Here is a 13,213-nt window from a genome sequence, read left to right as displayed (position 1 = left end):
TCTGGGTTGAGAGTGCTGGGAGGAGCGCCTTGGTTCGCCGGGCCGGCGGTTATGTCGCTGGCGAACAGCTGTTTTCGGACGGTAGCAGTAGCTGCGTCTGGAGCGCCAGCGAGAGGAGCGAGGAGCGCGGCGATTGCGGCGATTTGGTCGGTAGCTGCCTTTTGAGCAGCGTCTTAACGGGCGAAGCGCTCCATGATGGTATCGACAAAAGCAGGGGCTATCGGAATAGCCGTGACTGGGGTTGGGTCCGGCGCGTCGTGTTCGTCGCCGGAAGTGGAACCTTCGAGGTTCTGACTCATCTTTGCTAACGTTACTTTGCTAGCCCCACAGTGGGCGCCAACTGTTAGAACCGAGTTCGGTCAAAACTAGTAAAGAGACGAAGAACTCGTCAATGGGTCTAACAAAGATGTTTTATCACTACAGGAAATTCGAGCATTGATAGCGTGCAATAAACGCTATCTATTACTATCGCAGCGTTGTTAGAAACGCTGTGTCTTCGACCGCGACAATAGGTCCGAGAGCTATTGTAGCGCTTTTACGTAATGCTACATTAGTTACTTTTACGATAGCGTTTTATTAATTGCAATTGTTTATTTTACGATAGCGTTATCTTTATGCCATTAATTGTATTATTAATGTTATAGTTGGAACTCGTACCAGACCATACAACATTTTTAATAGCGTTTTATTATATGCTATTGATATGTATTTGTGATACAATAGCGGTTTCTTAAATGTAATTAATTTTTGCTACACTTTTTTAAGATAGCGTATTTTTAAAACGATATTATTTATTATTTTGTAATACAGCGTTTTCTTATTGTGCAATAGGCTTATATAAAATTAAAAAAAAAATACAAAATCAGTTTTGCAAATTATTTATAATTTTTGATATCCCGACATTTTTAATTTTGATATATATATATATATATATAAATTTAAAATATCAAATCCGAAAATTAATATATTAATAATTTTAGATAATCCAAAATACATTAGCATAATCCTTTTTAATCACTACATTCAGCTTTTGCTACAAAAAAAACAGATTACAATTCAGCAAAACCTCCTTAGTTTCTTTGACCCTTGCCTCTAGAAGACTCTCCTTTCACTTGTTTAGAGTGTCTCCGTTGAGACATAACTCTTCGGTACATTGGATCGATGTCTTCTTCATCTTCCTCAATGCGGATCAAGTATCCAAGAGCTCTCCGGTACTGTCCTTCTGTAACCTCGACCACATCATCATCTGCTTCTTGTAGTGCTCTCTGGTATTGTCGGTCTGTGAGCTCAACCACATCATCATCTGCTTCTTGTCGTGGCTGTTGGTGGGATGGTGGAACATCACATGCTTCTTGTCGTGGCTGTTGGTGGGATGGTGGAACATGAGATGCCTCTTGTCTTGGCTGTTGGTGGCGTGGTGGAATGATCCTAAGCACTGCTGGTGCCGGAAGTGCTAAGACTATTTCTTTCCTAGCTTGCATTTCTGAATCAAAGAAACAAATAAATTATTGAACAATATTATAACAACAAATTAAAGGAAATTGTCAATTAGAAATAAGATTACCGTATGAAATCCTCAATTAGAAACCTGCAAACAGAGAAACCTAAACATCAGTTCTATGTGTCTCATCTAATTGCTATGTAAGAAAGACCTAACCTTTAGGAGTCTCTGCCTCCTTTGCTCCTTCGAGCTTTAGGAAAACTACAAAAAGAAACAGTATCAGAAGCAGTCTCTTCAAGGAAAATTACAAGGATACGACAAATAGACGATTAGTTTTACCCAAATCTCTTCACAGAAGACGGCAAAAGTAAGGGTTCATCGTCGGAGAGGGTTACAGATATCGACAAAGAAGGTAAGGGTTACAGAGATCTTGGAGCCTAAGACATAAGAGAAGGTTGCAGAGATCGTGGAGCTTTCTTTTGAGGGAAACGAGAGAGAGAGAGAGATCGAGATGAGAGAGAGATGAGCTTTCTTTTCAGGGAAACGAGAGAGAGAGATATCGAGATCTTCGATTACGAGTGATATGTGAGAAGGTGATTTAACGGTGAGATGTGAGTAGCTAATCAGATCGTGTGGTTTTGAATAGCTATCCTGGTGATATAATATGATTGGCTCTCACCGAGACAATGGATTTAACGGTGAGATGTGAGAAGGTTCTAATCTGATCGTGTGGTTTATAATAGCTATCTTGGTGATATACTATGATTGGCTGATTTAGCATGTTATTCATAAATGGTGATTTAAAATGTTTTTAAAATAATTGTATGAAATAAAAAGGTGTTATAGTTAATTGGTAATTATTTTAACAATCGTAAAAACATTACAAATCATCTGAAAATTCTTTTTGTGACTAGTTATTTATAATTTATGAAATAGATGTCATGATTGAAATACTTGACACACATATGTATACAAAGCCATTTAGGGTATTGATTTTAGAGTTTAAGTTTTGAATAACTGATAAATTGTAAGATTAGATTTCATGATATTATTGTTACAGAATTTAATTTAAACTTAACTTTATTTTAGATTAAATAAATTGTATGAATTTTACCCTAAACTATACCCTAAATATGCCCTAAACTCTATACCCTAAACTATACCCTAAATATACCCTAAACCATTTAGGGTTTTCGATTTATATTTTTGAAACATTATTTTGTATTATTATTAATGCAAATGTTTTTATATACTTTATTTAATGCATATTTTTAAGAAAAATATAATAACCAAGCAACACACTAAATATTCAAGGTGGTACAAATCATACAAATCAACACAGACATAAGGCTTATGTTTTTTAAAGTACTAAAGAGCATTCACGTTTTTTAAAAGTACAACAACATAGTAGATTTCTTGTGAGACATTCCTTGAGCATTCATATGTAAAGGAGTTTGTCATTTGGCCAAGCAACTATACTTCCTTGAGCATCAGCAATGATCTGAAGTTCTGAATTAGGTCTCCAAAGTGGTGCATCTTCAATCAGAGGAACATCAACCCATATCTTGCTTGCATTGGGGCCTAACCGAACAAAATGAACGACATCATCTGGATTAGTCGAGGAAACTCGACCTTCTGCAACCTTTTTTCCTGATCCCTTGCAATCTAAGAGGATGCACTTCTTTTTCTCATTCTTGCTGGTGTTAGAGCTGTTACTTGCACTCTAAACAGAAAATCCACACAACAAATTCAGCAACAGCAGAAAATTACCAACCACAATAAAAACTGAGAATGTTTAGAGACTTACCGCACGCGATCTACTTCTAGACATCAGTTCATCTCTGTTTGCTTGTACAGTAGCCTTAAGAATCTTATGGATAGGCCATGGGATGTTCTCACCGAGTGCATCACCAATCATCAACTTCTCCACATTTGGTCTCCATAGAGAACCATCTTCATTAACTACCCTATCTACTTTGACAATAGCAGCACTAGGACCCAATGGAATGTTGTTAACCAGTTTTTTTGGGTCAGTTGACTGGAGACGACCCTCAGCAACAAGTACATCCTCCTTTGACCAATCATAGATTAGGATTTTATCGCCTTCTCCCTCTGTAGGCTACAGAAACAACACTAGATTAGTTATCAACATGATTCTGTACTAGCTTCTTTACATATTTACTTACCATATTTTCTGAGTAGTCTTCATCCAGAATGAGCTTCTCAAGTTGCCATGCTATTTTCATTCCAATGGCTTGGCCAAGTGTGGTAACAGATGTCGTAGGCCTCCAGATAGGTGCTTCTTCATTTGTAACAGACTTAACTAAAATAGCACCAGCATGCATACCAAGTGGAATTCGTCCAATTTTGTAAGTTGGTTCAGATGAGCAGAATTCTCCTTCTCCGATGACAACATCATCTACTGAACACCAGTCTAAAATCTGACACCTAGGTCCTTTGCTCAGATCACTGAACTCAGAATTGGAGACACCGTCAACATGATTCTGAGAGAAAAATAAAAAGATAAGTTAAACACTAATGTGAGTCTCTGGCAACCACAAAATTCATTCACGAAAAAGAAAAAGAGAAGTTAAACTTACACTTTTAGATGCAGTTAATCCACGAACTACATCCTTCAAACCACGAAGTTCATCCTGCAATTCAGCTTGCTTAGCTTCAAGTTTCAGTACATGTGAGTCTCTGGCCTGCATGAATGCTATCTTCGTAGCAGTTATTCCTCTGCCCATTCCTCTAATCCTTCCTGGTTTGTCTTTTCCTAGGACCTGACTCACAGCATCGTCGTTAACACTCGTACTGGCAGTGGATTCCATTTCAGTATCAAGGGTTTTGATTTTTTCCTGATTTCAAAGAATAAGACAGTAATAGCATAAGAAACTGAAGATTTAGACAACAAGAACTCAGAAAAAGAATTTGGAATATACGGACAATAGTATCTTCAAACTCAGGCCTCACAGGTCTCCCATCTGAATGTGTATGTCCTGCTATCCAGACCTTACTCCTAGTCACTTGCGTGGGGTTTGAACTTTTTTTCTTCTACACGTGACAAAAGGATATTACATTATTACAAGAGACTGGAATATTTTAAAAGTATAATCATACCATTTCATGAGCCAAGCGAACCATTCCCTTGCGACTAGTTGTGTGAGGAATCTGGTTTCTCCTCAATTCCCTGAATTTGTCACTAGTGACCTTAAAATCTTTTCCTTTCTTTGTCTTCACCCAATTCATCCAAGCTGACGCAGATTGAACATTGCTTGGTTTTAGTTTAGTAAGTTCTTCCATGCTCCCAACATTTCGCACAAGGCTTACAAGCCTTGACTTTGAAGACCTCCATATACACCCCATCTGCTTTAACACAGCTTCTTTTTGCCACTGTTCTGTCAGTTTGAACCTCGCCTACAAGAGTTTCAGAACTTAACACAATGCTAGAAGTTATGTAATGAAAGCTTTTTTACTATTTTCAGGTGAGAAAATACCTGAATTTCCTCCCACATTGTATCCTTGATCTGTTCATCAAGGTGCCTCCAATCTCCAAGAAGGACTGGTACATGCTCTCTCACAAGTGGACCAAGAAATGAGGAAAGTGTTACTGATCCATCCCCTACATGTTCACCGAGAGATATAAATTCAACTTCAACCTTGTCTTCAATGTTTTTAGCCACTTTACTCATCCTAGTACGCCCTCTTCGTCTCTTTGTCTTGGTCTCTGGCTGCTCACCTTGGACTGATTCACTTGGCTGCTCACCAAGGACTGATTCACTTGGATGCTGCGTATCATCTGCGTCTCCTTTTTCTAGTTCTTCTCCTTCGTCTTCTGGTTCTTCTCCTTCGTCTTCTGGTTCTTCTCCTTCGTCTTCTGGATCTTCTCCATCTTTTTCTGGTGAATCTCCTTCGTTTTCTGGATCCTCGTTTTCTATCTCCTTTTCTGGTGATACTACTTCTTCACGAGGATGTTCTTCCAATGCAGATTCCTGAGTACCGATCTGCATATCAGTTGCTGTGTCTTCTGCTGTTTGACCAGTAAGCTTTCTGGGTCTTCTCTGAGTTTTCAATGGCTCAACACTCGCATCTTCACCTTTCTGGCGCTTACTGCGACGAACTGTACGTGCAACAGATTTCTCCTTCATAATGTTTACCTGAAACTATAATCATTAGAATCATCTACTAACTACCTTATAATACTAACTACCTAATAATGCTAACTACTAACTAACGAACTAGCCCAATTATTCAACTACTAGGACCCCATCACAATCAGCCCTAACACATAAACTATCATCATCAGAAGATTCATTCCCCAAATCATCATTCTCTTCGATGGTTATTGGCGCAGCTACGAACTCTTCTTCGGTTTCTAACTCGTGATACCCTCTTGGCGGTGCTCTCATTACAACACTCCAATTTGATGAGTCATTTTCTCTGGAGTAAAACACTTGTTTTGCTTGAGAAGGCATAATGTATGGATCTTGGAGAAATGCTGCTTGGTTAACGCTGAAGTTCACAAGCATAAAGCCATCTTCCTCCTTGAGACCATTCCCTTTGTTGGCCCACTTACACTTGAATAATGGAACCTGGAACATGTGGTAGTCCAACAATATTATCTCTTGTATCACTCCAAAGTAAGAAACGACATCTGCAACGTGATTGGTATCTTTCACACTTGATCTACACATAGCAAAAGCTTCATATGCTACTCCACTGTTCTGAGTCTTCCGCTTTAAGAATTCAGTATGAAAACGATGTCCATTGATGATATAGCCATTATAGGTTTGAGCATTATGTCTTGGACCAAATGCTAACCATCTTAGTTGGGTCGAATGCTCTTTTGAATTAGTAGGGATCTGATATAAACAAAACCATTATGATTATTGGTGAATCAATACTGAGTAAACAAGAAGAGATGTATAGAGAACTTTGTAAATACCTTTTCTTTTAGCCACTGTGAAAACCGTTCTCCATGTAACTTCCACAAAAGAGTTTGATTTCTTCTGCAACGGATGTCCTTTTCTTGTAATTCTTCAAGATGCATTCTGATTTACAAATCCAAAGAGTTAGAATAATTAACTAAACCTATCATATATTAATTATAAACTATATGGATTCACACTTACTCAACATATGGATTCACAACACCCGTGTTCATTAACACATATCTGTGAGCAATGTCAAGCTCTTTATCAGATAGTGTAACTTCTGTAGCCTTATGAATTGGACGCCCTTCAAGTATATGCTCATCCAAATCAACATCTTCATTACGATTTGCAGACTCTAGAACTGGTACAGATGTTTTTAGAAACTCCAAGCAAAAAGCAATACATTCAGCTGCCATATAACCCTCTGCCATACATGCTTCTGGCCTAGCGAAGTTCTTAACAAACGATTTAAGTGTTTTCATGTACCTAATTGTCCATCATACGAAAAATTTGTTAGATATTTGCTTATAACAACTAAAAAGAAAACCAGAAAACACTATGTACCTTTCAAATGGATACATCCATCTAAAGTGTACCGGGCCACCCAAACGTGCTTCTCTAGCTAGATGGATTGGGAGATGGAACATTATATCGAAAAGAGATGGAGGAAAAAACCTCTCCATTTGGCACATCGTCTCCACAAGCTCAGACTCCAGTGTTATTAGCTTCTCTGGGTCAATTACACGCTGACATAATCTACTAAAGAAGTTGCATAATCTACTAACTGCAGTCCTAGGTCCTTTTGGCAGCAACCCTCTCAAAGCTACTGGTAACAAGTTCTGCAGAAGAACGTGATGATCATGAGACTTCAGACCACCAATCAGAGGAGGATCAAGTGAGACACAATTTGCAATGTTCGCACAGTAGCCATCTGGTCCTCTGAATTCTGATAATCTCTTACAAAATCTCTTCTTCTCTTCCTTGCTCAGCCAATAAGCAGCAGGAGGTAAGTACATTTTCTTCCCACGTTGCTGAGTGTGTAAGTTACGTCGAATCCCTATGTCCTCCAAATCTTGTCGTGCTTTGACACCATCTTTTGACTTAGTATTGTGCATCAAAAGGGATAGAATAGCATCAGAGACATTCTTCTCCACATGCATTACGTCGATGTTGTGACGCACCGGCATATCCTAACTCAACAAACAAAAACATAAATTAGTCACAGAAAGTGATAAAGAATTTACACGTTTTTTTTAATAGAGACTAACCTTCCAGTAGGGTAAATCAAATAGAATAGAACGTTTCTTCCACCTCCATTGGTCAGAGTCTTCTTCATATTCTTCATGTCTAAGCTCCTCACCATCACACAAACCTGATCTTTTCCTTTTGCTTTTCTTCTCCAAAGGTTTCCCAAATTCATTCTTATAATCCTTAAGCAGCTCAAATATTTCAGCTCCTGTCTGAATTCTATTAGCCGTCCCTTCCTCTGTAGTGTTGTCGAACCAAACCCTTCGTCGTCGATAAGGATGACCAGGCCTAAGTCGTTTCCTATTTCCCAAATAGACGTACTTCCGACTAAACTTCAACCACTTAGAAGGTGAATCCTTCCCACATACATTACATCCTTGTTTCCCTTTCACTTTACAACCAGACAAGGTCCCCAAACCTGGATAGTCGCTGATACTCCACAATAGTATAGCCTTCAGTGTAAAATTCTCCTTGGATAATGAGTCATATATCTTGATACCTTCATTCCACAAATCATTCAGATCATCAATCAGAGGAGCAAGATAAACATCGATGTTGTTACTTGGGGCAGTTGGACCAGGTATCAGAAGGGTTAGCATTATGTTCTCTGACTTCATGCACATCGTCGGAGGCATATTGTAGTTCACCAACATAACTGGCCATGTGCTGTGCTTCGTATTCTGGATAGAAAACGGGTTCATCCCATCTGTAGATATACCAAGTCGTAGGTTTCTCGGTTCAGCTGCAAAAAGAGGCCATCTAGCATTGACCTGAGCCCACGTCAATGAGTCAACCGGGTGTCTCATTGTTCCATCTTCAGAAGCATTACTGAAATGCCATTGCAAATCCTTAGACATTGTCTCCGATCTAAACATCCTCTTGAATCTTTCTTTTATAGGGAAATACCTGAGTACCTTTGCTGGAATCCCATTCTTTGTCTCACCAGAATGCTTATCAACTTCCCATCTTGAAGCCCCACACCTTGGACAGCTACTCATCACCTCGTACTGTTTCCGGTAAAGAATGCAGTCATTCTTACACGCATGGATGATATCATATCCAAAACCGAATATCTTCAAGAACTTCTTTATCTCAGATGTGGATGTTGGAAGCACATTACCCTTGGGAAGCATGTCATGAACCATACTTAAAAGCTGATCAAAGTAATTCTCTGAAATCGAACTCTTCACTTTGATGCGGTAGAGACCCATAATTGCTGCAACTTTGGTGTAGTTTGGGCACTCCGAGTATAGAGGAGTTTCTGCATCCTCTAATTTCTTCTTAAACTCAAGTTCTTCTTGACTCCCAACAACTTCAGGCTGTTCTCCATCCTTATTCGAGGATTCTGAACCATTTTCAAAGCAGGCAGATCTAAACAACTCGTATGTTTCTAACTCAGCATGTTGATCGTCAACTGTTTTCTCAGACCTCCTCTCTCCATGGATACTCCAACACGCATTTCTCTTGTACTTCTGATCCATTCCCTTAATTACCAAATGATCCAGTATTGTGCCAGCAGTTTGATGACACACATTCCGACAGTCGATACAAGGACATAACATCTGCAGAGGATTACCCAATCTCTTTGCTGATGCATACACAAAACCACGTGCACCTTCCTCATACTCAGTGGTTGCCCTGTAATTTATAAAAAACGATTAGCACAAATCTTGGATTAAGCAAAGAAAGTTGTAGAGAAGTTCATACCTTGGAAGCCAAACCCATGACTTGTCCATTACCGCAACAGCTCCCAAACCAACGAAACAGAAAGTACTGAAATTAGAAATCCCTAATTGAAACAAACTGAAATCGAAACACCTAAACCCCCAATTATAGTTTCTAAACCCAAGATCTATAAGAAATCGATGAGACAGAGCCAAAAACAAACCTTTAATCGAACACTTTCTTCGCGAACTGGTAGATCTAGGTTTTAGATGTTCGGCGGCTTTTGAAAGGAAGAAATGGATCGAGAGATATCTCTAAGGGAGAAATGTTGCTTGATTATCGTCTTCACTCTATCAATTTCTCAAAGTGAGATGGAAAATGAAAAAAAAAAGAGAAAAACTCGATCGAGACATTTCTGTAAGTGAGATGAGAGGGAGACTGAAAATTTCACCAAGTGTTAAGCGGGTCTTTTTTTATGACTCCCCGCTCCCAGTTTCGACAGCGTTTTGAAATACATAATGCTATGTATTCTACGCGTCACCATTTTTTTTATTAAGACTACCTATTCGTAGCGTTTACAAAAAAAGAAACGCTATTAAAATATTAAACATAGCACAAATTAAGAAACGCTATTATGCACTGCTATCAATGCGCGAATTTCCTGTAGTGTATAGATGAAAGTATCAGAACCGGGTTACAGAAAAAGAGTAAAGAGGAGAACTAGCCGGTGCTCGGAGAGCTGGCCGGGAAACAGTACAAGATAACGGATAGAGAGTAGTGAAAACCCTAGATCTAGCCGCCTAGTAAGTATGTCAAAGTCAGGATCCCTTCTTCGTTTCTTCCCCTTCTCCTTTTATAGCCCACTTTCTGTAGCAGCTCGCCCTAGCGAGTACGTGATCTCGTGGGCTTTGTAATGGGCCGATCTGTGGAGTTATTGGGCCATTCGGCCGAATGCACTGCTTCTGCTCGGCCCGTAGGGCGACTAAGAGCTTAACGTCGTCGTTACTCGTCCACGCACCAATCCTCTGACAGACTGGCTCTCTCTATTCGATGGGCTCGTGGGAGATGGGATCCCTCTCCTACAGTAAGTCCCCCCAGTTCATTCAGAATGATGCAAGCAGTTCTGGATGAACTAAGTTCGAATGCCCTTAAGTATTGACATGATGCTCTATCCGGACTCTGGAGTCAAGTATGTAGGTCATGTTCTATAGCGATTTATGTTGCTCTCATCTAACTATTGGAGTAGAGTAGGTATCTCCAATCATTTGTCTTTTCATCCATGAACTTTTTGATGGATATTACTTCTGTCAAGCACAAAGAGAAGACTACATAACTGAAGTATTGGTCCAGTGTCTTATTCAGCTATACGTTGGGATCAATAGTTACCGAGGCAACTCGAGGTATGCTTCTACAAGGTGTTGAACTGTTTTATCCCACTGCCACTGGCTCTGGACCTCAAGATCATGGATTGGATTCGGGTGATCACTGAAGAGAGTCATGCAAGGGCACGCTGAAGCTAATGTTATGAGCTATTAGGTTTTATCACTGTCCATTTTCAAAGTCTCTCAGTGTCCTCTTACCGACTTGCTATGTGTATAACTTCTGACTGCAAGATATTTTACTGTGACATGAGAAATAAATAGATTACATGTATATTGACAAGCTGTGTTTCTATTGTTGGATTGACAGTCATTTTTTTTTGAAAGAATGTTAAATTTTATTCCTCAAAAAAAGCCTTTTTACAATGGATGCAACCTTTAGTCTAAGGATTACTCAACAAATAAAACCCAAAATCAGAGCAATTCACACTCTTGTACGAAACCAAATCTGTAAAGTATCCTCCATTCCTTTAACTCTATTCGATCTCAGTAAACTGAGCTTGTTCCTCACACCCTTATCCATCATCTTCTTGATCACATTCACTGGTGTAATCTTCTCACCATGCCTTACTATGTTTCTCTCCCTCCAAACTCCATACATCGCTATATGAAAAGCATATCTCAGGCAAAATAACTTCTTCCTATCCATATTACGCCCCTCAGCAATCAAGTGAGTGATAGCAGACCAAGAATTTGTAAATGAATTACCCATAATTCCCTTAGCGAGACTTTCCCAAATCTTGCCTGAATAGTAGCATTCAAAAAACAAATGCTCTCTGTTCTCCCTCGCATTTTTACACAGCACACAGCTATCATCTATTCCTGGATTCCAAACAAAGACTCTGTCCATAGTAGAAAGCCTATTAAGATTAGCCAACCATACCATAAAAGCAAACTTTGGAGTTGCTTGGGAGAACCATACTCCTTTTGCCCAGACACATTTCTCATTCTCTTCTCTAATAAGCCACCAGGTCTCAGCAGACGAGAAACTGCTCTTGAATCCCGACTCTCTTCTCCACAAACTCACATCTTCCATATCACTATTTCCATTATTCTCCAAACTTCTCAACTTCATTTCTATAGCATTTAAAATCTCTGCTCTATGCCTTCTTCTCCTACGAGTTTTATAGACTGCTTCTTCAACTGTGGATTCTTTTCGGATACCCAAATCGATAAAGCCTCTATCGCCCAGAAGATCATATAAGACTCCCCACTCATTCCAATTATCAAACCAGAATGAAGTATTACGCCCATTTCCAACTTCCTTCTTATAAAAACTTCTCCCAATCTCTCTCAACTTAAGCAACTTCCTCCACATCCAAGAACCAGTTTGAGTTTTCTCCTTCACTTCCCAAAAGCTTCTCTTCTTTAAAAGATTATCTTTTATCCATTTGCTCCAAAGAGAAACCCCTGTTAATAACCTCCAAATAAGCTTCAACCCACAAACCAAGTTAACCTCCTTAAGAGCTCGAATACCCAAACCTGCGTGATTTTGAGGCGATCATTTTTTCTCCACAGTTGATCAATTTTTCTGCGTGATCACAATGGAATCGACAGATGAATCTGTTTCGAGGATTAATGAGCAAAGTAAGTATGCATGATGATGGAGTTTGCAGTTTGGCAACGCGTTTAAACTTTCATAGAAGGAGACACATTTGATTATAATTACTTACGCCAGCTATGTCGACCATTTTTGTGTAATTCTCCTTTTTTGGCAATTCTTTTTCTTTTGATTATAATTTTCGTTGTTTCTAATATTTTATTCACAACTATGTGCGTAATAATTTGTAACACTGGAGTAAAAAAAAACTAATTTATTGTTTTAAAAATGATTTATTGGCTGATTGCACTAGAGAAATGATTACCATAGTTCAGTAGAGATTCAAACTCTTATGTTCAATTAAAAAAATATGATTTCAATTTTTCAGTCCGAATTCTGATACTTTGTTTGTGGAAAAACTATAATTGATTTAAAGGAAAAATGCCAAAACGGAACAAAAATTTAGCATGGTTGTTCCTATATTATAAAACCATCATTTAGTTGTCCTTTTAGTATATTTTTTTCATAATCTCAAAACTAACCCTTGATTAATCTAATTAAACACATTAAACTAATAGAATTTAAAAAAAAAAAATTAAAAATGTTTAAAAAGGGAAAATAAAAATATAAACTTTTAATTCTTTTTAATAAAAATAAACTTTGTAAAACATAATAAAAATAAAAATAATTTACAAATCCTTTTTAATAAAAAAGTTAAATCAACTTAATAAAAAACAGTTTACAAAGTTTTATTTTTTAAACTAAAAGAATTTTTTTAAATTTAATTAAAAACGTTTTAAAAAGGGAAAATAAAAAAAAAACTTTAAATTTTTTTAATAAAAATAAACTTTTTAAAAATAAAAATAATTTATAACTTTTTTTAATAAAAACGTTAAATAAACTTATTAAAAACATTTTACAAAGTTTTATTTTTATTAAAAGTTTAAAACGTTTTTAATAAAACTTTAATTAAAAAATTAATAACTTTATAAAAATAAAAATAAAA

At 37.8% G+C, this 13,213-nt stretch overlaps 3 protein-coding genes across 3 annotated transcripts; all 3 read right to left on the bottom strand.

Moving 5' to 3' along the window:
• Positions 1-2,750: 2,750 nt before the first annotated feature.
• On the bottom strand, positions 2,751-5,691 carry LOC130500128 (uncharacterized). Its single transcript, XM_056994848.1, has 7 exons — positions 4,939-5,691; positions 4,562-4,858; positions 4,388-4,495; positions 4,042-4,299; positions 3,628-3,945; positions 3,249-3,560; positions 2,751-3,164 (listed from the first exon to the last, which is right to left on the bottom strand). Exons 1-7 carry the CDS (start codon positions 5,587-5,589, stop codon positions 2,880-2,882), a joined length of 2,229 nt encoding a protein of 742 aa, XP_056850828.1. The 5' UTR covers positions 5,590-5,691; the 3' UTR covers positions 2,751-2,879.
• LOC130500127 (uncharacterized) lies at positions 5,689-9,359 on the bottom strand. The gene is made up of 6 exons (XM_056994847.1): positions 9,331-9,359; positions 7,644-9,261; positions 6,940-7,565; positions 6,574-6,861; positions 6,387-6,492; positions 5,689-6,303 (listed from the first exon to the last, which is right to left on the bottom strand). The coding sequence occupies exons 1-6, from the start codon at positions 9,357-9,359 to the stop codon at positions 5,689-5,691; spliced, it is 3,282 nt and encodes a 1,093-aa protein (XP_056850827.1).
• Positions 9,360-11,091: 1,732 nt separating this feature from the next.
• Positions 11,092-11,742, bottom strand: LOC130500126 (uncharacterized). Its single transcript, XM_056994846.1, has one exon. It carries the CDS (start codon positions 11,740-11,742, stop codon positions 11,092-11,094), a length of 651 nt encoding a protein of 216 aa, XP_056850826.1.
• Between the last annotated feature and the right edge of the window lie 1,471 nt (positions 11,743-13,213).

Source organism: Raphanus sativus, chromosome 9, assembly GCF_000801105.2.
Source record: "Raphanus sativus cultivar WK10039 chromosome 9, ASM80110v3, whole genome shotgun sequence".
NCBI classification, from domain to species: Eukaryota; Viridiplantae; Streptophyta; class Magnoliopsida; order Brassicales; family Brassicaceae; genus Raphanus; species Raphanus sativus.
Note: the sequence above shows the minus strand (reverse complement) of the source record. Positions and strands in the feature narration are given on the sequence as shown.

Bases quoted from the DNA above. Each gene is read 5' to 3' on its own strand.
- LOC130500127 (XM_056994847.1), bottom strand. From the start codon at position 9,359: ATGGACAAGTCATGGGTTTGGCTTCCAAG. The intron at 6,493-6,573 runs GTAAGTGTGAAT...TTTGTAAATCAG, and splicing joins GTTGTGAATCCATATGTTGA to AATGCATCTTGAAGAATTAC. The intron at 6,304-6,386 runs GTATTTACAAAG...TGTTTATATCAG, and splicing joins CACAGTGGCTAAAAGAAAAG to ATCCCTACTAATTCAAAAGA.
- LOC130500128 (XM_056994848.1), bottom strand. From the start codon at position 5,589: ATGAAGGAGAAATCTGTTGCACGTACAGTTCGTCGCAGTAAGCGCCAG. The intron at 4,859-4,938 runs GTATTTTCTCAC...AAACTCTTGTAG, and splicing joins CAATGTGGGAGGAAATTCAG to GCGAGGTTCAAACTGACAGA. The intron at 4,496-4,561 runs GTATGATTATAC...TGTCACGTGTAG, and splicing joins TTCGCTTGGCTCATGAAATG to AAGAAAAAAAGTTCAAACCC.
- LOC130500126 (XM_056994846.1), bottom strand. From the start codon at position 11,742: ATGAAGTTGAGAAGTTTGGAGAATAATGGAAATAGTGATATGGAAGAT.